The 24088-nt window shown below is 53.8% G+C and overlaps 10 protein-coding genes across 10 annotated transcripts; 2 read left to right on the forward strand and 8 right to left on the reverse strand.

Moving 5' to 3' along the window:
• Positions 1-605: 605 nt before the first annotated feature.
• On the forward strand, positions 606-1782 carry CC1G_03100 (hypothetical protein; the record flags this gene model as incomplete). Its single annotated transcript, XM_001840819.2, has 2 exons — positions 606-1371; positions 1433-1782. The coding sequence occupies 2 exons, from the start codon at positions 606-608 to the stop codon at positions 1780-1782; spliced, it is 1116 nt and encodes a 371-aa protein (XP_001840871.2).
• A 52-nt stretch (positions 1783-1834) lies between these two features.
• On the reverse strand, positions 1835-4372 carry CC1G_15079 (potassium channel; the record flags this gene model as incomplete). The annotated part of the gene is made up of 5 exons (XM_002910699.1): positions 1835-2863; positions 2923-3778; positions 3832-3951; positions 4000-4140; positions 4188-4372. 5 exons carry the CDS (start codon positions 4370-4372, stop codon positions 1835-1837), a joined length of 2331 nt encoding a protein of 776 aa, XP_002910745.1.
• Positions 4373-4836: 464 nt separating this feature from the next.
• Positions 4837-5376, reverse strand: CC1G_15080 (hypothetical protein; the record flags this gene model as incomplete). Its single annotated transcript, XM_002910700.1, has 4 exons — positions 4837-4910; positions 4951-5086; positions 5213-5232; positions 5328-5376. The coding sequence occupies 4 exons, from the start codon at positions 5374-5376 to the stop codon at positions 4837-4839; spliced, it is 279 nt and encodes a 92-aa protein (XP_002910746.1).
• Positions 5377-6949: 1573 nt separating this feature from the next.
• Positions 6950-7201, reverse strand: CC1G_15081 (hypothetical protein; the record flags this gene model as incomplete). Its single annotated transcript, XM_002910701.1, has 1 exon — positions 6950-7201. The coding sequence occupies one exon, from the start codon at positions 7199-7201 to the stop codon at positions 6950-6952; it is 252 nt and encodes an 83-aa protein (XP_002910747.1).
• Positions 7202-7453: 252 nt separating this feature from the next.
• CC1G_15082 (hypothetical protein) lies at positions 7454-9554 on the reverse strand (the record flags this gene model as incomplete). The annotated part of the gene is made up of 10 exons (XM_002910702.1): positions 7454-7505; positions 7599-7620; positions 7875-7977; positions 8046-8109; positions 8212-8365; positions 8602-8624; positions 8865-9184; positions 9325-9356; positions 9424-9449; positions 9514-9554. 10 exons carry the CDS (start codon positions 9552-9554, stop codon positions 7454-7456), a joined length of 837 nt encoding a protein of 278 aa, XP_002910748.1.
• A 1225-nt stretch (positions 9555-10779) lies between these two features.
• CC1G_03103 (vegetative incompatibility protein HET-E-1) lies at positions 10780-15781 on the reverse strand (the record flags this gene model as incomplete). The annotated part of the gene is made up of 20 exons (XM_001840822.2): positions 10780-10834; positions 10889-11090; positions 11145-11381; positions 11436-11510; positions 11565-11639; positions 11694-11768; positions 11823-11897; positions 11952-12026; positions 12081-12284; positions 12339-12413; positions 12468-12542; positions 12597-12671; positions 12726-12800; positions 12855-13188; positions 13243-14753; positions 14804-14866; positions 14915-14987; positions 15040-15178; positions 15231-15361; positions 15410-15781. 20 exons carry the CDS (start codon positions 15779-15781, stop codon positions 10780-10782), a joined length of 3996 nt encoding a protein of 1331 aa, XP_001840874.2.
• Positions 15782-16345: 564 nt separating this feature from the next.
• On the reverse strand, positions 16346-16744 carry CC1G_15083 (hypothetical protein; the record flags this gene model as incomplete). Its single annotated transcript, XM_002910703.1, has 1 exon — positions 16346-16744. One exon carries the CDS (start codon positions 16742-16744, stop codon positions 16346-16348), a length of 399 nt encoding a protein of 132 aa, XP_002910749.1.
• A 615-nt stretch (positions 16745-17359) lies between these two features.
• CC1G_03104 (NADH-ubiquinone oxidoreductase 51 kDa subunit) lies at positions 17360-19194 on the reverse strand (the record flags this gene model as incomplete). The annotated part of the gene is made up of 6 exons (XM_001840823.2): positions 19119-19194; positions 18912-19069; positions 18689-18852; positions 17955-18635; positions 17663-17902; positions 17360-17606 (listed from the first exon to the last, which is right to left on the reverse strand). Exons 1-6 carry the CDS (start codon positions 19177-19179, stop codon positions 17360-17362), a joined length of 1551 nt encoding a protein of 516 aa, XP_001840875.1. The 5' UTR covers positions 19180-19194.
• Positions 19195-19441: 247 nt separating this feature from the next.
• CC1G_03105 (methyltransferase 10 domain-containing protein) lies at positions 19442-21429 on the reverse strand (the record flags this gene model as incomplete). Its single annotated transcript, XM_001840824.2, has 8 exons — positions 19442-19987; positions 20042-20184; positions 20313-20539; positions 20596-20647; positions 20778-20851; positions 20902-21009; positions 21213-21260; positions 21317-21429. 8 exons carry the CDS (start codon positions 21427-21429, stop codon positions 19442-19444), a joined length of 1311 nt encoding a protein of 436 aa, XP_001840876.2.
• Positions 21430-22029: 600 nt separating this feature from the next.
• On the forward strand, positions 22030-22954 carry CC1G_03106 (hypothetical protein; the record flags this gene model as incomplete). The annotated part of the gene is made up of 2 exons (XM_001840825.1): positions 22030-22893; positions 22946-22954. The coding sequence occupies 2 exons, from the start codon at positions 22030-22032 to the stop codon at positions 22952-22954; spliced, it is 873 nt and encodes a 290-aa protein (XP_001840877.1).
• Between the last annotated feature and the right edge of the window lie 1134 nt (positions 22955-24088).

The raw sequence follows: 24088 nt of genomic DNA on the forward strand, positions 1-24088 counted from the left end.
AGTTGGTCCTGTGTACCCTCCAAGCGCCCATGCTTAGCAACTTGGCAGGTCACACGAACTCTTCAAGCATTTCATCCTTCCCAGCATACGAGGGCAATTCAGAGCCTGAAGTTAAGCTCCAGAGCAATCTCCGTGAGTACATATCACTCCCAAGCATTGTACCAAAGCCCACATAGCGATAGAGCGTTCAAGAAAGAAAAGCCAAACCGCAGTACGAAGAACCGCTCACTCCTAAACTTCAGTCACTCGCGCACCTGGCCAAATCCGTTATCTCGACTTTAGACCCTACAAAATTAACCAAAGCTGACTTCCTTGACCTCTCAGGACAGTACTGTCCAACGATCAGAATTTCTGACGAGCTACAATGCAAGACTTTTACATTGCCCCTCTATTTCACACAAGAGGAGACATTCCTGCCAAATGGCCAATTTCGCCGACATGAAATAATGACTTTTCCACCAGCCACCCGTGGATTTCTTTATTTCCATCGCCCTCCCGGGGAGCCCCTTGAACACTCTGAAATTCGCTTTCGTGTGGTCGAGGACGCGGAGCCAACCTCGTTCTCGAAAGGGCAGGACCTGCTGACCCCGAATGGACCGTGGTCAATGCCGTTTACCAATCTGTGGAAGATGCGCGGGGAAGACGTGGCAGCCAGTAGCCTCTACGGACAACTTCAAAAAGACGGGTTCGTCAAGGATGAAGGAAACGCGATGATTTCCAAAATCCGAAGGCAAAGAGCTCCAAGACGAGCCAACGAGCACCACTGCACCCGGATATCGACACTGGACCCTTCCAAGTTGAAACCAGGAGACTGCCTCGACATTTCAAGCAAAAGCGTTGTCACTCTCAATATCAACGACCAGCAGGTCGACTTCGGTTATGCCCAGTGGGCGCTGAACAGCCAGAGGGCCAAACCATTTCCACCCAACACGACCGGCTTCTTCTACTTCTATCGCCCACCCGGATATATAATAGGTGGCTCGATCCGCTTTCGCATTGTCCAAAGTCCAGATCCCGCACTTTTCGAGGATGGTCGTGACCTCGTCAGCCCAACCGGCATGTTATGGGCGCTCACAATCCCTCAGCTCTGGTTGAAGCACGGCAGAAACCCCGGCGTCAATACGCCTTACGCCATCCTACGGAGGGAAGGACTTGTTTCAACCGAGGAGGATATTCAGATCACAGCCCTCATTGAACCTCAAGCGAAATGCCTCTACTTCTACCCTCGCAGTACCTCTATCCTCGGCCACGTCTCACAGCCGTTCTTCCTTAACTTCGGAGTGCGACACAAGCTGCTTCATCTTGTCAACAAAGAAGGGAGACTCTCCTACTTCAAGTTGTGGTTTGCAAAAGACAAAACAGTATACTCAGGTATGTAACCGCTACTGCTGCCACCATCAAAGGAGCTGACGTAGCCTTCTCGATCTATTAGGCGCAGGCCTAGTCCGCTACGAGGTCATCTATCGTTCTACCAAACCCGGAAAGAAACTCATTCCAGTCATCGTCCTTCGTGTTCTCAAGATTCTCGTTCCTCCTAACGAACATGCCAGATACAAGCAAGAGGAAGGAGAACTTTTGAAGGAACTTGACCATAGGTCTCCGACGGGAGAAGCCATTGTCCAACGGCGAGTGGCCGAAAGTATAGCTGCCTTTAAGGAGCTATACCAATGTTACCCAGCGAGCTCTTCGAGGACCTACATTTCCAATGGAAGACCATTGCTGCGCAGTCAGCGGATAGTAGATAAGCAACAGAACCCGAGACCAAAAGGCCTCGGAACCTAAAGAATAGGACACGCAAACCCTGCTAGTATGTACATAACACTCACCATGATGTCTATCGACGCTCATCCGCCATAACCGATGTCCAGAGTCCACGTACAGTTAACTGATGGTCGAGAGTCGTCACATCCTTCAATATCCCTTCCAGTCGCAAGTTAAGCCTGTCCATTATCCATTCGGTCTCCGTTTCTGCACTGAACAACGGTCCCGCATCGCTCAACCACGTCGGCTCCCAATCGAAATCAGTTCCATCATCCTCCTCATCTTCCCCTCGGCCAGTCGGGTCATCGACGGCGGCGGGAACACCATCGTCGCCATTCCCCCTGAACCACAGCCAGTGAGACCGGGGATCCCGAGGGTCAGGAACAGACCTCGCCCTTGCCCGACGAGACCGAAAAATGTCGAGCTTGGACACAGACTTGGCTTGAACGCCGTGTCGGTGGTGCTCATGCGACAAGGGTGCTCCTGGGTGCAGCGAAGGCAAGAACATCACTGGCTCCCGAAACACCTCCAGCCAGTTCACCCACTCCTCCCAGGTATACTTCTTGCGGGGGTGCACACGGAGATCCTGAGCAAGGAAAACAATTTCCTGCGATATCCTCATCGCCATCCGCGCACAACGCCGCCTCTGAGCCCATAACTTCCTAAACATGATGTCTGTCTCCTGAATCGTCCCCTCCGACTCACTCCTCGCAATCCTATCTGGGTGTGGAATGTCGGTATCGTTCCAGGATGACATAACCGAGCGACTATCTTCCGCACTCATTGTAGCACGGCGGGCGATCCCAACTCGAGCTCGTCCAGCCTTCTCCCTCCTCGCATCCCGCTCCAATTCCTCGACCGGGTGCTTCTCTGGTAGGATCGTATACCGACCCAACAAGAACGTGATGTGGGTCACGAAATCGACGATGGTGTTCCCCATGGACGCGATGAGGACGGTGACAGTCGGGATGGCGATCAAACTCCAGATAACAAAGAACGGGCGACCAGCAGGAGGCGTGGGGAAGAAATCCCCATAGCCGATCGTCGTAATCGAGACATACGAAAAATAAAGTGCAATTGTGTATGTCCAATGTTGGTTTCCCTAAAATCGTGCAGGTTGAGAAAACAAGTCAAATGAGTAAATGGTCAGCGAGCACTCACATGTTCAGACGCCCAAAAGACCAGAGAACCGATGATCCAGACAATGCAAAATGTGACCAGCGCAATGCTGAATAGTGTATATCGTTCCATCTTCTCGGAGGACGCCTCGATGAAGCGCATCAAATCAAACTCGTCTTTCGACCAGGGTTCAACCTGCTCGCCCCTCAACAATGCTCCCCCTAGGTCACCATTCGGCGCACGATCTACCTGACGCCACCAAGCCCACGCCGTCCTCGCGAAAGCAGGATACAAATTCATCCGCTTCAACTTCTCCTGAGCTCCCCCGTCCTTGCCCGCGAACTTCCGTTCCTCCCGCTTCCGCCGAATATACCTCCTCCACTTCTCCCTCTGCTTCCCCAGTCTCCTCTTGAGCACTTTGACTTTCGCTCTCTCCAACACCAGCCCCCTCACACTCCTAACGACCAACCCAAGCAACAAAATCCCAACCGCGCTGAAGGGTATAACCACCATCCTCCCAGCCGTCGTCTCCACCGGAAAGTCCGAGCCCAGCCCGATAGTAAGCACGGTATAATCAGCCCAATACAACGCATCGACATAGTCCCATCCTTCGAGCGCGGAGAAAACACCTGCCATTAGAGCCAGGTGGAGCGAAAAGGTGATGGTTTCGAGCATCAAGGTGCGTTGGGAGATGGAGAGGATGGCGAACGAGGCGGGGTACGCGCGGAACCAGTGTGCGCCGATCATGTTGAAGAGGAGCAGCGAGGACATGGTGAAGTAGAGCGCTCCGGAGATGAGGCCGTAATACCATGATTGCGACAGGGCTTCTGTCTCGCTGTGGAGTAGGGTGGTTCCCAGTATCCCGAGGGGTACAAAGAGGAGGACCGAGGAGGCATACCTAGACGCGGGTCAGGACTCTGCACGAGCAGGAAATAAACCGGATAATCGCACCAAAGTGCTATCGCTCCAGGCTGCGCTACTTTGTACGGTATCCTCCTCGAAAACCCGAGCAGGAGCAGGATGTTGGCGTTGAGCGCGAACCACAGCGACACCGAATTTAGGCTAATCAACCTGAAACACGCCTCAGCCCAATTCCCAACGATACAGCATACCACGCACCATACGGGGTCACGAACTCTCGCGTAGTCCGACCTGCGTATTCTCCATGTTTGGGTGAGGGAGCAAACTGAGAAGAGGTTGGCAATCGGTCCAAAGGCGCCCGCAATCAACGGAAAGGCGGTGGAAGTGAACCACCACACGCTAGGAACCTAGTCAGCTTAATCAAAGAATCGAGGAGGTGCACGCACGTCGGTTGATGATAGACCTCGTCGCTGTGTTCCACCCTCTCCGTCCCTTCTACCAAGCTCAGCACCTTAAACACCTTGGGTTTATCCGGCCCTTGCGTGATATCATGTTTGGATGCCCTCCTTCCCCGAGTCAGACGGCGTCTTGAGAAGCTGAACTCTGGGTCGCTGGAGCCAGCGGAGGCCATCGAAGTACTTGATCGACCAGTTCTGCGCGCGTCAGAAACCCAACACTGAAGATTCCAAACCAATCCGAAATTCCGATCACTCAACGTACCCAGAGCTCGGAACATTCAACGCATCGAATTCGAAAAAAGCAGAAAAGAAACCAATATTATTGTACCTACACATGACATCTATAAGCAACGCCTAGGCCGTCACCTTGGGCTGGCTGGCGTACGACGAAGGTGTCCACCGAAGCCAACGAGGCCATTGGCAGCCTGGAACTCGGCAATACGGCGCTCGACTTCAGGTCGGAAGTGGCGCATCAAGCCTTGGATGTCACCGCGCGTCGACGTACGATGGCACCCTTGATTCCGTGGTCGTGTCTCGAATACACGTTTGTGAAGATTCGGTCCTGGTCTTTGAGACCGCCATAGCGTCGCACAGGTGGTCGACAGCGGTCGCCAACGACCGACTGGGATTTCGATATTCATCGCGTCTGGCTGAGTTTCAACCTGTGACTTCCTCCATCAATCGCGTCCGGATCCACAGCCCAGTGCCAAGCTTTCAGCGAAGCTCGGAAGTCCCATCGAGTTTAACGTACACTCGATAACATTGGAAGACATTACAAACGCGAAACGCTCGAGTTTCCGATTCTTCACGCGACGACGCTCCAGCTTCCACCGGGCCTCGCACGACGTTTCTTCGAGGGTACTCGGTAGCGTGGCGACCTGAGGCGACTGGTAGACCGGGTAAGCGCTTGAATCTCTCTGAATTGCACTAGCAGAAACCAACTCACCTTTTATTAGATGGGTTAGGCGGCAGTTAGCTGCGACATGAACATCAGGCCTGCGAGCTCGACTTACCGGCACGAGGAAGGGACGTCCTGCAAGCTGAAAATGGCGGTATCGTCATTAGCAGGACGCATATACGGACGGGTAAATCCCCAGAACACCCCCAGACGATAGGCGTTCGGCTCACCATTGCCATAGACGAGCGTGGATCTCGTCCACCTCAAACCAAGGGACATGTTACACTTGAACCAGGCGGGTGGGGAAGGGTTGCAGAGACGCATTGAGGGTCTGAGAGGTCACAATTGTGGCTGCACCTCCCTAGGGTCAGCACGCCAGGGAAAAGGGCACTCAAACGAGGGCCCTGCCTCCTTAAACCGTCTGCTACACCCTGAGGTGGGCACTATTAGTTCGAAGGATGACTGGAAGGCTCACTCGCCGATGAGAGAAGTGGATGGAGCGAGACTACTTGGTCGAGTAGGGATAGCAGGGAGTTAAGGCTGGTGGTAGACGAGGTCAGTTGTAGTCCCCTCATTTGAATGCGAACATACTACTCACCTCTGCATAGGCCGTTCAAAGAATTTGGTGGATCCAAGACGACGTGGGGTCGCGTATGTCAAGCTGCGTATTACGACGCGGATGCCGATCGCGAGAGGAGGAAAACCAGCCAGCTCTGGTTTAATGAGGTCAGTCTTGGGCTGATTGCATTGAAGGTGGAGTACTTACGCCCTTCGATATAGTTTTAGTGACAATACTAATAGCGAGTTAAGCACTGTGGGGAGGGCAGATCGAGTCAAGGCGTGTGCGTGAGGTCAAGCTACCTTAGGACAAACCGAAGAGCTATTCAGGGCAGGTAAGCGCAAGGACAATCCAGCCACGAGAACGTTACTCACCGCTTCTCAGTCTTTGACGATTGCCACGAGAGGCCGTGGTTGGCGAAGAACATCCAAAATTTTCGAACGAAGAGGCTCGACGACCTCGACAACGGCTAGACGGTGTCTAGGACAGTTCTCACTGTGATTAGGGAGACACGAGCCTGAGGGAACACAGGGACGAATACATCGCAGCTGAAGCGATTGGGATAGTGAGGAGGAGAGAAGCCGCCTATTGGCCGAGAAACCTGGGGCCATCGTCTTTGTCTCTTGTAAACTTCTAGTATACGTCTTAATCCCGGGCCGCTGTCTGTAGCTCAGTATCAGCAGCAGGCTGAAATAACACCGATTTGCTATCGTCCAAGCGTTTCTTTCATCGACCGAAGACTCCGAAACGAGCACATGCATTTCACAAATTGTTCCTGACCAATAGGCAAAGAATAATCAGCTTGAAGGGCCGCCAATGGATTCGGGGTGTAGTTTATAAGTATGTGTGCAGAGTACTAAGAAGCAATGTAGTAGTCTCTAATACCTCTACCTCAGGCATGGCGCTGTGCATGCTTAGCAACAGAGGTCGATGGCCTTCTTGGGATCATAGGTAGAAGCTTTCTTCCGGTGCACAGACCGAGAAAGACCTTAAAGAAGGAAACGCTGTCAGTTTTGTCCTCATATGGTCACTGCGGTAAACTCACAGAAAAGGGAGGCAGTCCATCTCGAAGCCTCCCTCCAAACCACCGCCTCCCGCCTCCACTTTCACAGTCCACCCCGTCGCCGACGCCTTTCATGAGCGGAGACACATGGGGTGCCCTCAGGTCATCGTAACCCTCGGTCATCTTCACACAGAGGGAGAGCTGCGGAACTTCGAAACGAGGCGCTGCGTCTCGACGTAATGTTTCAGAAGCGGGGCTAGACGTCCTCGGTGGTGACCACGCTCCCTGCATCATCTCCTGGGGGATAACATGGGCTGCTTCATCGACAAGGATGATTCGTCCTTTGCGAATGGGGAATTGCGGTTGATAAAATGGGGGAGGCGAGCAGCTGGGTAGCGCGGTTGGATGATGAGCTGTCTGGTGTCGAGAAAACTGGGTACGGTGTTCTTCGATGCCTTATCTTCGTCAGAGTCGCCGAAAGCGAGATAGAGGAGTGACTCGAAGTCATTCTCGTCGGGGTTTGGTCGAGCGGTGCTTTCCATCCTTCGACGCAGTGGAAAGCTGTGTCTTCACTTCCTCGATGGTTGGGAGGTCCGGGCTGAGAGGTTGGAGGGAGACGGACCACCAGAACAGATCCGCGGAGGGGGAAGTCGAGGTGAAAGCCTCGTTGATTGCGGAACCGATCTTTACCAGTTCCTGGGAGCTGGACCGATTGGTCCAATGTTAACCTTGCCTCTGATGGAGTTCTTTAGCAACCGTCTCGTCAGACCAAAGAGGCGCATTGTTCTGGACGCTCAGCCGAACGAGAGTTGCCTGTGGCCAGAGGTGGTGAAGTCCAACGACCGACTGGAAATTCGATGTGTGGCGCGGACGGTCAGAAAGGTGCTTCTTCAAGTCGGTGAGAGTTTTGAACAATGTCTTGGAAGGTGACGAAGATACGCAACTGTGTGGTCGTTGTCGGCTGGGAACAGTGCGTCATCGATCATCCATCAGTCGCGTCTCTTTCTCTCTCACCGTCATGGGCCCGACACACTCTCACCCGACGAACATCCTTCACAAACCTCCAGCGACTCACGGACTGGCCAACGCGTCACAGCAGCACGAAAAGAGCGTCAAGACTGGGTTCCGCACGTATTTGGATGACAACGGAAGTCGGTTTCGCGCAGAGTCCACGATTTCCAGAAACAACGACGGTCTGTAGAACGAAATACCAACGAATTCGCTCGGTTTTGGCCTTGAATTTTGAAACCTTTGATGATCGTGCATCTGCCTGCCTGCAGCCTTTCGACTTCTGGGGCTCGAGTACATTGACAGGCCTCTATGGTAGACTGAGAAACGAGGTCTGTTAGTTTGGCTGAGATTATTGAAATGGGAACTTGTGCTGACCTTGTCGTTGCAAAGAAATCGCAATTGAAGCTTGAAGATCTCTATGGTGTTAGCGATTTCCCTCCTATACGAAGCCAACGGCCATATGCGCGTCAATGCGCGGATAAAAACGAAATAGGGCAGTGAGTCTTGATTTACAAGCGTTGCAATGAACTCGAGTACTTACCTTGGATCCTCCATTTCCAGACCTCCGACATCTCCTACCCTCAGTACACCAGCCGCAATCGGAAACAAATTCACCTCACGATTGCTCGGTTTTCGTGTACCCACCTGGTCTCCTTCGCCCAACGATTGGTGCCTGTACAATTCATTACGAGGCTCTGGTGGAACGAAGACTTGGCGAAATCGGTGAGTTTGAGTTTCGGGGCCATCGTACTGGACTCGAATGCCTACCTCTGCCCGTCCCTTACAGATTATTGGCCTTGGAATTCCTGTCCATGCATGATGGTGCTAGCTGTCCTACACCAATGACAAGGTTTGTTTTCCTTCAATTCGCAAGTAAAAAACCGATCGCTGACCCGTTTACAGTCGCCGATCCACTCGGAACACTCTGCACTGGCAAATTTTAGCAAGCGCAGACTGAAAACTCGACATAACGCTTGCGCTTAGCCTAGAGCGCGACAACGATGCCCTTCCACATCCGAATCTTTTGACTTCTCAGACAACTATTCGAAGCCGGAGGCGCGTGGAGAGAGCACTGAATGCACTGAGACCTTTTGGACGCTCGAGATGAACAAAGCCGATGCATTTCGAGGGGATACCGTTGTGTGAAGACGAGGTATGTGCGCTGATCCGTTCGAATTATAACATACGGCTTACCTTGACTTAAACGACTCCAGGACGGTTTGACCAATTGTATCCTGCACTCGATGAGTGGAAACGCGCGATCTATTAAAAACAAGACGATGCTCAAGGTCACACAGCACCTTAACCATCTTCCTGTCCCCCTTCCTACTCCTATGCCTCGCCTTCCCACCCCCACCACCAGCCACCTTCCCACCCATCGCCTTCCTCGCCTTCTCCTTCCCCCGCCGCCAAGCCCTGCACCCGAGCCGCGTCTTTGGCTTTCTGACAAGCTTCCGATCCTCCTTCGACAAACGCGCCAGCCGTTCACCGAGGCTTGTAACAGCTTTGGGCACCTGGATCGGCATCGGCGCTTGTGAGAAGGGCCAGACTCGTTGTTCCTTGGGTTGTGGTAGACCTGGTGCGCGTGCTTTTCTGGGTTGCTTAGAGGATAGAGGGAGAGGGATCTAGTTTTGAGCGAGGTGGCAACACCCACGTTTCTTCCAGGGTAGCCGCTAGTGTCGTGATCTAAGGCGGCCTGGTAGACGGGGTAGGTTGTTATTTAGTGTTTGAATCGTTGAAACAAACAACTTACGTTCGGTTGGGTGGGTTAGGCTCCTCCTAGCAGCGACACGACCATCAGATCCCGTAAACGAGACGATGAGTTCGATTCACCGGGACATACATGGGTTGGTTTTGAGATTGTGGTGAGGAGGGCGCATACATGGACGATGTAAGTTGGCAGAACGCTTGCGGACGAAAGACGATGGACTTACCATTGCTCTAAGCGGATGTGGATTCGTTCCGGCTATCAACTTTAGGCCCAAGACGTGGCCACCAACGAAGACCGCCTACAAATCTATGGATTGGAATTTCGAAGGCAGATGAAAGCTCCGCTGGGCGGGCTTTCGCAGGTCACCGAGCAGGCTTTTCCCCGCTCCTGCCTGGTCGACTTACCTTGAACTAGGCAGGCGGAAAACGATCGCAGAGGGGGTGTACCCAACCAAGGTTAGCACGCTCGAGCAAATTCAGTTTAAACGACGTGCTTAGCTTTATCGAACATTGACTAGGCCCTTATCAGATGAGGTAGCCGCTAGGGAACGGCTGGATGGACTTTGAAATTTGGCATTCGGCCGACGTACGTATGCTCTTGTCGCTCAACTTGCCCACTCTTATGAACTAACAGGTTTCATACGAATCAGTGCGCTTCACTTTTCTCTCACCTTTAATCGACAACACCTTCGATCGATTCCGCCCAGTCGTCAGCTGAAACGGAAATCTCGCCAACCTGCTGAATTCCCCGGCGTATTCCGGTTGTTTCGTCTTCACTTTCCGGGAAGGACAAGACATCGTTAATGCAACGACACCGTGGAGGGGGACCTTTAGATGAAGGAGGAGCAACAGCCAGGACACGACGCAAGGCCGGACTAGCATCTTCGGCCCAGGGTGGACAAGAAGTTAAACCATCAATGCCCTCGACGACCAACCACTGGGCCAAGTTCAGTTTCAGACGATGGCACCGCCGACCACGTCGATATTGACGAAAACCCTACAGCTAGGCGGTGAAAGCATGGACTCGGGCGAATGCAGAGGAGATTCAAGGGGTTGGGGAGGTGGAGGCTGGATCGAGGAGCCATATATTTGTCGCGATGTAGAACACAAGTGGTAGGCCGTTGCCTCGGGTGGTCTGTCATACTGGGGAACAGCGATGGGCAGACCGGAGTCGCCGCACGACGGTGTTCGTTCCTCACCTTGGGACACGTTGGATCTGTCGAGGGCGCTGGCGTGGATTCGACGTACAGTCACATCGAGCGACGAGAAGGTAGCATAATAAACTATTGTACAACAGAGTGGTAGGGCAGACGGTAAAGGTAAAGTGTTTGTACGAGAGGAGGGTTATGGCATATTTAAATATCGCGCGCGGAAGCGGTAGTGGGGCGACTCAGGGCGATTACTCGATGGGCCAAAGCTGAGGTCGTGCATCCACTGGTCTCGGTTCCTGACATCTGCGAGTAGAAGGGGTGTTAGTTGCATGTTGTTACGGAACGAAGTGAACGTACTTGGTCCATTCAGTTCCGTGAACGGCATTGGTTAAATCAAGCTTGCAGAATTCACCACTTTTCCATCGGGTTGCGGGTGAGATGAGGTTACGACGGTCTTGGGGTAGAGCCCAAAAGAGGAGATCTCCTGCTCCGTTCCGAATCCAGCCATCATCCTTATCGAGGTAGATGGAAGGAGGATACATCTGGAGGAACACTGGTTCTGGAATAAAAGGGGTATTGGACGGAGGTAATCATTATTAAGCAAAGACTGTACCTTGAAAATTAAAGGAGTCAAAATGTTGGGAGTGGATGGGCCTGTGGTGGGCAGTATCCCACATCCGGATGGTACTGTCATCTGACCCAGATGCAAGGAGGCTCCCATCTGGGGAGAAGGCAACAGAGTTGACTGGACCACTGTGCCCTTGCAGAGGCTCACCCAGTGCCTCCCTAGTCTGGGGATTCTGCAGGTGGATGGTCCTGTCCAATGACCCAGAGGCAAGGAGGGTCCCATCTGGGGAGAAGGCAACAGAGGTGACCCAGTCACTGCGCCCTTGCAGAGGCTCACCCAGTGCCTCCCTAGTCTGGGGATTCTGCAGGTGGATGGTCCCGTCCAATGACCCAGAGGCAAGGAGGGTCCCATCTGGGGAGAAGGCAACAGAGGTGACCGTCCCGCTGTGCCCTTGCAGAGGCTCACCCAGGGCCTCCCCAGACTGTGGATTCCAGAGGCGGATGGTGCAGTCATCCGACCCAGAGGCAAGGAGGGTCCCATCTGGGGAGAAGGCAACAGAGGTGATGTCATCACTGTGCCCTCGCAGAGGCTCACCCAGTGCCTCCCCAGATTGTGGATTCCAGAGGCGGATGGTGTTGTCCCGCGACCCAGAGGCAAGGAGGGTCCCATCTGGGGAGAAGGCAACAGAGGTGACCGTCCAGCTGTGCCCTTGCAGAGGCTCACCCAGTGCCTCCCCAGTCTGGGGACTCCACAGGCGGATGGTGTTGTCACCCGACCCAGAGGCAAGGAGGGTCCCATCTGGGGAGAAGGCAACAGAGGTGATGTCATCACTGTGCCCTCGCAGAGGCTCACCCAGTGCCTCCCCAGTCTGGGGGCTCCACAGGCGGATGGTGTTGTCCCGTGACCCAGAGGCAAGGAGGGTCCCATCTGGGGAGAAGGCAACAGAGGTGACCCAATGACTGTGTCCTCGCAGAGGCTCACCCAGTGCCTTCCCAGTCTGGGGACTCCACAGGCGGATGGTGTTGTCCCGCGACCCAGAGGCAAGGAGGGTCCCATCTCGGGAGAAGGCAACAGAGTTGACCCTACCACTGTGCCCTCGCAGAGGCTCACCCAGGGCCTCCCCAGTCTGGGGACTCCACAGGCGGATGGTGTTGTCCCACGACCCAGAGGCAAGGAGGGTCCCATCTGGGGAGAAGGCAACAGAGGTGACCGTCCCGCTGTGCCCTTGCAGAGGCTCACCCAGGGCCTCCCCAGTCTGGGGACTCCACAGGCGGATGGTGTTGTCCCACGACCCAGAGGCAAGGAGGGTCCCATCTGGGGAGAAGGCAACAGAGGTGACCGTTCCGCTGTGCCCTTGCAGAGGCTCACCCAGTGCCTCCCCAGTCTGGGGACTCCACAGGCGGATGGTGTTGTCATGCGACCCAGAGGCAAGGAGGGTCCCATCTGGGGAGAAGGCAACAGAGGTGATGTCATCACTGTGCCCTCGCAGAAGCTCACCCAGTGCCTCCCCAGTCTGGGGGCTCCACAGGCGGATGGTGTTGTCCCGCGACCCAGAGGCAAGGAGGGTCCCATCTCGGGAGAAGGCAACAGAGGTGACCCAATGACTGTGTCCTTGCAGAGGCTCACCCAGGGCCTCCCCAGTCTGGGGACTCCACAGGCGGATGGTCCAGTCATCCGACCCAGAGGCAAGGAGGGTCCCATCTGGGGAGAAGGCAACAGAGTTGACCCTACCACTGTGCCCTCGCAGAGGCTCACCCAGTGCCTCCCCAGTCTGGGGATTCCGCAGGCGGATGGTCCTGTCCCGGCACCCAGACGCAAGGAGCTTGCCATCTGGGGAAAAGGCCACACAGTCCACTCCACTACCAACATCACTTGTCCATAACTGCCTTCTATTATATGAGTAGGAGAGCGAGGGGATTGCTGGAATTTGGGGATGGAACCATGGTGATGACCCAGACGCAATATAGGCAGGTAGGGCAGAGAGGTAGAGGTGGGGAGCACTTTTACTGATGGGAGTCCGGAATGTGGATGAAAATGTTGCAATAGTCGTGAGACAGTCTCGGACATCATGAGGCAGAGCAGGTAGGGCCTAAGACGAGGCATTAGTTTCTGGGAGCTACACAACACTTAAGTAGTCAATTACCTTTGCAATGAGGGGTAAGGTATCATAAGCGTAATCCACCTTCTTCTCCACACTCAACACCTCCAACCAGTACAGTGAGTTCATGACCAAGAATCCACCTATCTGCTCCTGAAGCTCGTCCAAGAGGTATCCCGTCATGTCAAGCATGCCGAGGACATGGTTTACCCATGCTGTACATGCATATGCCAGACCCGAAGGAATGTGCAGAGGTTCAGGCTGCTCGTCGTTGGACTTGTACGATGTTGTCGCACCCGAGATTCCGATCCTCAGCTCCTTGTTCATCACAATGAAGCATTGCTGGGTGGCTGTTTCGTTGGCCGTGCATCGATCGATAGCCCATTCATGTCGACGGTGAGAGTTGTCGGTGGTGAGGTAGTCGGCGAAGGATGCATGGAGGATGGCGATGGGTTGAAGGTCCTCCCGCGGCACGCGAACAACGGAATGGAGCTGCCGGAATGCACTGTGTACTGCACCACGGTCAAGCCCAAGGAAACCCGCGTACCCGGAGACAGATAGTGGATTGGGGGCAACGATGAGCAGGGATAAACATGCCTGAATGGTCTTCGTATCGGTGGTATCGAGACCTTTGAACGCCTCGGTCATGATCGCGCCATAGAGCTTGTAGAGCGAGTCGAGACGGTCACCCGAGGTGGAATCCGACGAGGAAAGCTCACGGAAAAGCCGGAGGCGGTCACCCCTGTACTCGTCGAGGTACTTGACCATCGTCGCAGCATAAATGAACAGGTTCTGCGAACGTCTGGCGAGGGTTTCGATGTCCTCCGCCTGAACATGGCCTTCGAGATCGCTGATCTGCGACAGACAGTGGCGTAGGTAGACGGCGATGTCGGCTTGAACGATATGCTGTTCGACATCGTGAAGGAGCAACTGGCGATGCTTGTCATAGCTCGTGAAACGTTCTTCCACGTGCACCTCGGGACGGCTTGTCAAGAACACCTTGAGCGGAGGAGGCGGCGGCTGGGAGAGAATTGCCTTCAAGAGAAGCTTGATAGCATCTTTATCGGGACATTCATCGAGCGCGTCGATGCTGAGGGCAACAAGCATGGCGGCGTCGAAAGCTTTGCTGGCGGGCTCGAGTATGAGGATGCGATACTGGTCCTTGAGGTTCATGGCGATTGGGTCATCTGGCACCTTGCCGGACTCGAGAACCTTCACCAACTGCTTGGCAAACTTGGGTTGCAACCTCGCAAGGGACTTGGCAAGAGAGGGAAGGATGCGTCGGACGTCCCTGCGCTCCTCGTGGTCGAGCGAGCAGAAGAAACTGGCAACAACGAGACCCTCAGCGGAGTCGAGCTGGTTGTTGAACGTCTCCGTGAGCGTCGTCTTTCCGGTGCCAGCCATGCCGCAAAGCCAGAAGATGGATGGTGACGAGGGGTCCTTCGCCCAACGGAGGAGGCTTGCTAGTAGCGCGACCCGCGTTCCTGGGATGCACCCTTTACGGTCCTCCTGATTGAACTCGGCTCCAGTGACGGTCTTGATCTTCTTGAGGTGTTCTACATGCCATTGAGCAAGGTTCAGTTCGACATGACGGGGACACGCTCACCGTTGTCCTTCAACCAAATCGCAATTTCTTTCGTTTCTCCGACCAGCTTCCTCGTTTCCACGACTAATTGGAGGTCAGTACCAGACTTTCAGCATTGTAACATGGACTTACCCCTCTCCTTCACCCAGGCAACCTCTTTCACTACCTCTAGAGTCGCTTTGCGGCCTGAGATGCTGATGTCAAGCTGGACATGGCTTAGCTAGTGTACTACCCTTCGACCAAAAAGAGGCACCCACCATGGCAATTTCAATCGCGAATCTAACCTCCTCAATGGCTTGATGAATTTCCTTCTGGTCCTCCGTCGCATTGATCACCCGTTTCCCCTTCGAATCCTTCAATTTTCCCTTCAGATAAGCCGCCTTCTCTTCCAGCATCCTGATTGTAGTGATTAGACCTCGATAGCCCACGTAAACGTGGAGGCTCCCACCTTGCCAGTCCACCGAGCCTGTCTCCCAGTGATGGTTCCACTCCCGAAGGAGGGCAAGAGCCGAGAATCTCCTCCAACACCTCGAGCCGACCCTGCAGTTTTTTGACCTCTTCACGGTTGCCATCGACAGTCTAGGACAATCAGCGTCCGCGGGTCGAACATAAATGCCGGGCACTTACATCGAGGATGTTGAGTATTTCATACATCGCGGCGGCGACACTCTTGACTGGAGGGAACACATCGGTCGTCTCCTTGATGACTCGCAGAACTTCCTTGGTGCCCTTGAAGATCGGGCCTGTCTTGCGCCGCTGTCCCTTCCAAATCGATGAGAAGACACTTCCAAGGCTGCTGGACGCGCTGGCGCTGGCGGGTCCGGCGGCAGCAGCCGTCCCAGGCAGATTGGTTGTAGAGCCTGAAGGCTGAGGCATGGAAGAGCCAGGGTGCTGCAGATTAAGCTGCAATGTCGACCGTGACCCATGTGGGGAGAGGCCTAGGTACTGCATAGCGCGATCGCGGCGGCGTAGCTTCGGCACAGGATTTGGTGGGCTCATGATGAGAGTCGGTGTGCTTTCGAGTTGATTGGTGGTTGTAGCTTCTTGTGAACGAATTGCGGATGTCGAGTGCGAGACTGTGCGAAACGAAGGAACGACCTCGACTGTCCGCAACAGCTTCAGCGGGAAACACAGCCACTGTCAACGTTCCCGTCATTTCGGGTTGGCCTCGTGTTCGCCCAAACATATATATCCGCTTCAAGTCCGCAATGAGAAAGCAAGATGCAAGTTGAACAGGGCGAGGAGGACCACACAGCCAAGCTGAAAACTGCACCAAGGTACCGGGTTTCTGAAGAAGGAATAATGAGCACTTGTTGCGAACGGTGTACAGCAGAACGGAGAGTCCACACCTAGAGAACAGTACAAAGACGGCTAAAATGTACATGAGGTTCATGTCTATCGACGCTCAGGCGGTGTCCAAAGCCCATGCGTTAAATGATGGTCCAGGCTCAAAACGTCCTTAACATCCCTGCCAACCGGAAAGTAAAACTGCCCATTGTTCGAGATGTCCGTCTCTCCACTGACTGGACGTCCTACACTGGCCCATCTCAGTCATTTCCTCCGTCAGTTCGGGGACTGTTGGTGGGTCATTCTCCTCGAGATCGGCCTCGCATACTCCCAAACCTGAAGGTCGGTGACAGGCATTAATATCCTCTGCTGAGAATGCATAATGTCCAGCGTGGATAGCGCGAGCTTGGCGGAGTCGAATCCGAATACTGCATCCATTGCTTCTCCTATCTCCCCTCGAATTTCCAACACTTTAGCACTACTCCCCACCATCCTCCGAGCCGTCGTATCCAATGGTGTTGGAAAGTTTGAACTCAACCATATGAAAAGGACGGTGTAGTCGGACTCATACATGGCATCGACGCTCCCACCCCTCGAAAGAGGCGAAGGCACAGGTGAGTAGGGCAAACAAAGCACAGGGAGGTGATGTTGCGCTGGGAGATGGCGACGGTCCATGGAAACCCAGGTGGGGTAGTGAGAACGTGCGCGCGTCGACCATGTTGAGGAGGCGTAGCAGGACAGTCGCTCGACGCTGGTTTGGAAACCGAAGAGACCGTCATCGAGCGGAAAGTGAATACCGCAATTCCACTGATCACGAAGCGGTGGAGTTGGGTACGGAAATTCTTCATACACTGGGTTCCCTAAGAACCCTCCTGTCAAACGCAATTATAAGCCCAGCTTTACATCGAGATTGTAGCCAAAAGCCGAGAACTTACCATTATTGCATATCGTTGAGATAAAACTTTGAATTCGTCGCAATTCTAGATGCGGGCTGCATCGCAAGACTTCTCGACCAGCGACGTGGCACCATTCGGAGAGTTTGCGCGGGGCGCAACGAGGGATATCGGTCTTCGCAGGTTCCTATGCTTCATCGAAAGTAATTGCTCGACCAGCTCTGTGCGCGTCAGAAACCCAACACAGCAATTCCAAACCAATCCGTAATTCCAATCACTCAACATACCCATCGCTCCGCACACTCAAAAACACAACGAATGCGAAAACAGAAAAAAGAAACCAATATTATTGTACCTACGTGCAACACAGCATCCACACGACATCTATAAGCGGCGCCTAGGCCGTCACCTTGGGCTGGCTGGCATACGAAGATTCCGCGACACGGAGACCGAGGTTGTCGGGGAGAGCGAGGGTATCGTCAGCAGCGCTGGCAAGGTGTCCACCGAAGCCAACGAGGCCATTGGCAGCCTGGAACTCGGCAATACGGCGCTCGACCTCAGGTCGGAAGTGGCGCATCAAGCCTTGGATGGGCCAAGCAGCGGCGTCACCCAAAGCGCAGATGGTGCGACCTTCGATTTGTTTCCTGCAGGGAACGGAGTCAGCTTGCTTCGCGCGAAGGAAAGCGTGGGGAGTACGTACGTGAGCTCGAGGAGCATGTCGATTTCGCGCTGGTGGGCCCGACCCTCGACCATACGATCCATCATCTTCTTCATCCATGTCGTTCCTTCACGGCAGGGCGTGCATTGGCCGCAAGACTCGTGCTTGTAGAAGTCGGCGAATCGAGAGATGGCGCGGACGACGTCGGTGCTCTTGTCCATGACGATGACGGCGCCAGTGCCGAGACCAGTTTGGGCATCCTTCAACGAGTCAAAGTCCATCCTAGACATTGTACATTCAGCGTCGTGTCGGGGAAAAATAGGGTAACACTCACAAGACCTCTGCGCAGACATCTTTGGGGATGATAGGTACGGAAGAACCTCCTGGAACAATACCAAGAAGGTTGTCCCATCCACCTCGGACGCCGCCGCAGTGCTTCTCAATGAGATCCTTCAACGGAATACTCATCTCCTCCTCCACCACACAGGGGTTGTTGACATGTCCACTGATGCAGTACAGCTTGGTACCCTCATTACGCTGACGTCCAAAGCTTGCAAACCAGCTTCCACCTCGCCTGCAAATAGTGGGTGCGACCGCGACAGTCTCGACGTTGGCGACGGTGGTCGGGCAACCGAAGAGGCCGACGTCAGCCGGGAAGGGGGGCTTCAAACGCGGCTTCCCTTGCTTGCCCTCCAAACTCTCGATCAACGCAGTCTCTTCACCGCAAATGTAGGCACCAGCACCACGGTGGACGTAGACGTCGAAATCGTAGCCGGAGCCGCACGCGTTCTTGCCGATGAAGCCAGCAGCGTAGGCCTCGTTGATGGCCTGCTGGACATGGGACGCTTCTTGGTAGAATTCACCGCGAATGTAGATGTAGGCTGCGTTGGCGTTCATTGCTCGACCGGCGACGAGACATCCTTCGATAAGTTTGTGTGGGTCTCCGCGAAGAATTTCACGGTCTTTACACGTTCCCGGTTCTCCCTCGTCGGCGTTGATAACCAAGTAACGAGGTCTATACACCCATTGTATGAGCTCAATAACAATCTAGAGGTTCCCGAGACTTACCGTGGGTCCTTTTCCCAACCTGGCTTGTTCATAAAACTCCATTTCAAACCGCTGGGGAAACCGGCGCCGCCACGACCCCGCAGGCCCGAGTCTTTGATAGTCTGGATAATCCAAGCGTCGCCTTTCAGCAAAATTTCCTTGGTTTTGTGCCAGTCACCGCGAGACTGTGGGTTGTGGTTGGTCAGGAAACGGTCGGAACGGTCGTTCAACGTCGTCGACGTACCATGGCACCCTTGATTCCGTGGTCGTGTCTCGAATACACGTTTGTGAAGATTCGGTCCTGGTCTTTGAGACCGCCATAGCGTCGCACAGGTGGGTCGACAGCGGTCGCCAACGACCGACTGGGATTTCGATATTTGGCGCGGAGCGGGCGAGCTGCAGCTGCACAACTATCAGAAAAGGGCGTTTCTGGACGTCGTCGGGCACTTACAAGAAGCTGTCGACGCTGCCTTGAGCAGCGTCCTAGACGACGACGAAGACACCCGCAACATTGTTGGTCGTCGTCGTTGGCGATGAGCTGGAAGGGTTTGAGTTTGTGGCGGAGTTTTTCGGATTAACTGGGTCATATTATGTAATAAATTCGAATTTTCTGACCAATCAGATCCGCGCGTTTATATTTCGCCTTTGCCTCCGCCTGTCGGGCTTGTCCCACAATGCTGTATGCGAAGAGATTTCTAACCGTCTTACGGGTCCTCGGATGGAAACTAACAGAGTAACTTGTATCGATATTCAACAACATGATATTCCAAGAAACTACGGAACAGATTCCCTTGCCAAAGTCTGCACCTTCTTCCCAACGTGACTCGCAAACCCTTCGAAAACGCCCCTATCTTGCCCATATACCCACTGAAACCGCAAGTCCATCACTGCTCTGTCGCTTCGGTCCACGAAGTCAACAAGACAAACGAGAGCCCAGCTTTCGTCGCCGACGACGGCGCTGCTAGTAGTGGATGAAGCTCTCAAGCCAGGATCTTGCACTTTCGATGTGACCTGGCTCTCTATCCGAGGTTGCTTGCAGGGCACTTCTTCATCTTCTCCGCCTTCGACTTGACGCTTCCTCTTTCGCCTCAAAGCACGGCTCCATACCGGCTCCGCGGCTTTGACGACGAAAGTAGAGGGCTTTACACCAGGCATAAAAATGAAACGGTCATCCTGGGCCAGAGCCTCCAAGGTCGAGGTCAACTGTCGTCGCAAGTGCTCTTCGGACGTGGCTCCCATGGGATGAGTGAGTGTCGTCCGCTGTGGTTGGATCTTATAGAGGGGATGTGATGGCGGGAGGTGTGACAGCCGCCCTACGTCCTTTAGGGTGGTCAGTACCAACTTTGCAGGCAATATACGCGAAAGACGACGTACGTCTGGAACCCTCCATTGGCCAAACGACCACCCAACAGCCCACCGACGCGTTCTGCCTTGAATAAACTCCGTCACAACATAGTTCCAAATCTGAAACTTAAAAATGAATTCCGCGAAATCCGTCGACAAGAGGGAAAACCCACCTGGTGCCGTTTCAGAAGATCCACTATCTTCGGCACAGAGGACATTTTGCCCAGCATCGACGTGTACCATCTACACTCTGACGTTACAAAAGTGGCGAGGGGCGGGAGGAGATCGAAGACAAACCTACAACGCTCTCTAAGCTTCAAGCTCTCAACCACCATCCGCCCCACAAACGCTACCTCTCCTCCTTCGCGCTCCCAATCCTCTTGAGTCTCGTCCTTCGACGCTGGATAGACCATCTCCAGCTCCCCGCCAGTACACACTTGAGCCGGTAACTCCTCTTTCTCTGCCTGAAGCTGTCGTATCTCCTCGTAACTCGAGTAGAAAGGCGGATTGCACATCGTGAAATCAAATCTGGAAGGAGACTTCAGTTCACCAAGGCGGAATTAAGAAGGGAAGGGAAAACGAACTCTTCGTCGGGAAGAAAAGGTAACAAACGCTCTTCCTCACCCTTCCTAATTTCTATCCTGGAAGATAGACCATTCTTCTCGACGTTGAGTTTGGCGAAATCGTACGAACGAGGGTCTAGTTCTGTGAACGATGGAGAGGATTTGGAAAACGCTAGACTTGTCCACGATAGCGAGAAACTGACCCGTTCCAACCATTTCCCATTCCGCTTCAAGGCTTGTGGCAAGCAGGGGGTATATCACAGAGGAGCCTGTTCCGCTATTCTCAGTTAACGTCCGTACACCACAGCGCAGAGGCCGGCGACGTACACATCCAACCCTCGAATCTTGCCTCCTCCGGACTTTTCACCCTCTGAGATCGAACCCTGTCCACTGGTGTTCTCCATAACATCCTGAATCCACAAGACATAATTCAACCTATTCGGTACCTAGAACTCGGTTAGAGAACTCTCGAAATTCCTTTGGATGAAGCATGGCTTACAGGTGGACACAACCGGTCTTCTGGCAACTCAATCTCAATTCCAAAATCGCATTTGAGGATCGCTTTGGTCAATTCCCTGCTCTAACCATCCACCTTCATTACTTTGACAATCAAAAAGTTGAGAAAATAACAAGCGTACCTCTGCGCTTCTTCATCCCGGAAATCAATCGTACTCCCATTCCGAAGACTGTTCGAACCAAATTTCAGAAAGAACTACAGCAGACGGTGCAAAAAATGCCTTACTGCACGCCTAGAGACTTGTGGTGTTCAGCCAGAGCCCTGAAATCTACCCCAGCTTTGTACGGATTGCGGTGGTGCATGGTGGAATGCAAGGAAAGGTAGACACGCCGAGCCATGGCATGGCTTGGCGCGTGGAGGCAATGTTTGCATCTGACCGTGTGGCCAAACATTGTGCTCGGGCTCGAGCGCCCGTCGTTCTCTCGTGGTCTTGTTCGACACGAGATAGGTGTTAAACTGTGGAGATACACTTCCCATACTTTTCCCATGGAGAAACACTCTATGTGTAGCTCTTGGGACTCGTTTCCACCCTCTGTACCCATCTTTGACGATGCTTTCGCTCAGCCCCTACGCGAGCAGGCTTTGTCTGGTCCACACTCGACTGGGTCCTTTACCCTGACACGTACCACTGAGCTACAAGATGACCGTACGTACACCCAATTTCAAGATGCACACACACACATAATTTGGTAACACATCTAGCGACCCTCTGCCACGGTGAGGTACTTCTCGAACTCTAAATGACACGCGCTATCAACACATGATACATGTCCCCCTATCAGCCTGAGCGAGTTCTCCCAAAACATCCCCGTGTAACTCCCGCCCACTTCCTCTCGCACCACTACCCCCACCACCATCGTAGTACGTACCCGACCTGCCGTTGTACCCATCTCCTAGTCATCTCCCATCGCACATTGATCCATACTAGTCTATTAGCAATGGACGACTACCCAGGCCCGGAGATGAACGCCTACTTCCGGTGGGGGTACTCACGGTGCTACGGCGACGGGTCGTACACCACCACCGGAGACGACAGATCCAACAACCCACACGTCTGGCCGTACAGAATGCCGTTCCCTGAAGTGTCGTACGAAGGGTACGGCCTCCAGCCTCCAACTCAGGCTCGGACTCGGGACTCGAAGAAGAAGAAGGAAGGTTCCACTGCAAAGCCGCATGAGCAAGAGGGGGGGAAGAGGAGGAAGAAAGGAAAGGGCAAGGGCAAGAAGGCGTTGGATGGCGCTGAGAGTGCTGAGACCCCAGTGCCCCCAACATCGAAAGGCCCAGACACCTCGCCGAAATCCCAGCCGAAAGCTCCAGGCGGTGTGCCGAAGTTGAAGGGTGCCAATGCCGATAAGCCAGTGGGAACAGGTGCAGATGCACTACCAAAGACAAAAATCCACCACGGGCCCGGGGAGGTATCCTCGAGCGCAAAGCCCAGCCGTGGTGCCAGGGGCGGTCAGCCAAAGGGAGGGAACAGAGGTGGGCCAAAGGGTGGTAAAGCCGCCGGGCCTGTCAAGACTTCTGGAAAAGAGAATACCTTTAAACCAAAGGGTGGACATCCCGATGGAAATCCGAAGAGTGGGGCGAAAGCGCCTGAGGATCGGAAAGGGAAGGGTGTAGAGAGGCCGCCCTGTGCCGATGGAAAACTTGTCGCTCAGAGCAGGGGACCAGGATGTGACCCGGGAACGGTGCACGTGCAGGTGGATGAGACAAAGGGCAAGAAACCAAGAGCAAGACGCCGGAGGAATAATAGAGGCCAGAACAAGGAGGTCGAATCGCGTTCTGCGCCGAACAATCAGAAGGTAAGCAGAAAGCCATGCTCGATGTCGACGACTAATGCATATTTCGAGTTAGAAAGACTAAATTCCAATGGCATTTTGATTATCACGACATGTCCTCGGCAAATAAAGAGAACCCGTAGGGACTGAAGAGTAAACTCCAAGTGCCTGTATACTCGCTCATTAGTAGTCTTTCTGATATCACTACCATCTATGTATCCTTTCCCTATCTTTTCAATTATACCCTTTTCATTCTCTCTCTACGTCTCAAATTTCCCCGTCAACATCACCGTCGGCCCAAGGCACTAGCCCATCGACGATCTTTCCCGCGACAGCCCCCAAGGCCACCCCATCCATGTCGGTTATGTATACGGAAAAGGCCCATGACAAGCCTAATATGGAATACCACTCCTTCCGAGTTTCATGGGAAACAGAGAGGAGGGGAAGGCTCATGCTGGGATATTAGGCTTGGATGCACGTATCTTCCTTGAACAATAGTAGAAATAGGACAGGCAGAAGGTTAATAATCTAAACAAGGTGATAGAGAGAGCACTGTGGCCGGCCTTCAAGGTAGTTGAGGTAGGTAGGGCGGGATTGGACGTCACGTTCTTGTTACGATCACACGCCTGCTAGAACTCTATATAACTCGTTGAGTAACTCCTGTTCCCCACTTTCTGCTTCCCTTCCTAAATGTACTCTCCCTCTCTCTCCCTTCAACACACTGGCAACTTGTGCTCTGCTGCGCGGCTTCCACTTCGTAACTTCAGGACCAGCAACGACGAGCAAGGTTTCGAACATTTGATAGGAAATACCTGGGCGATATCTTCTTTTGCCTTTTCTCCGCGTCTATGCGACGATTTACCTTGCGTGCCACGGTGGTACTTGCTTACATGGGCGGGATGCCCAAGGTGGCAGCACCGCCGCCGTCAATGCCGCCATCATGGCTGGGCGATGGCGGCTGCGATCCGATAGGGACGGGCTCGGCCTCGACCCGGTGACCGGAACGATTTCCCTGCTCATTCCTTAGCTCTGCTCGCCGTCTTGGTCTCGCTTTCCTATCACCCTTCTTGGTTTTCCTCTTTACTTTTTGATTATTTTCGACTCTTGCCGCTCCTTTTTGTTTCTTGTTCCCCAGAGCCGACTTCCGGTATTGATTCTGGAAGCTCACCGACGCTGGGAGGAATCACAGAACGGAACTGTATAAAACGGCGTCGAACGT

This window comes from Coprinopsis cinerea (genome assembly GCF_000182895.1).
Source record: "Coprinopsis cinerea okayama7#130 chromosome 8 map unlocalized cont3.8, whole genome shotgun sequence".
NCBI classification, from domain to species: Eukaryota; Fungi; Basidiomycota; class Agaricomycetes; order Agaricales; family Psathyrellaceae; genus Coprinopsis; species Coprinopsis cinerea.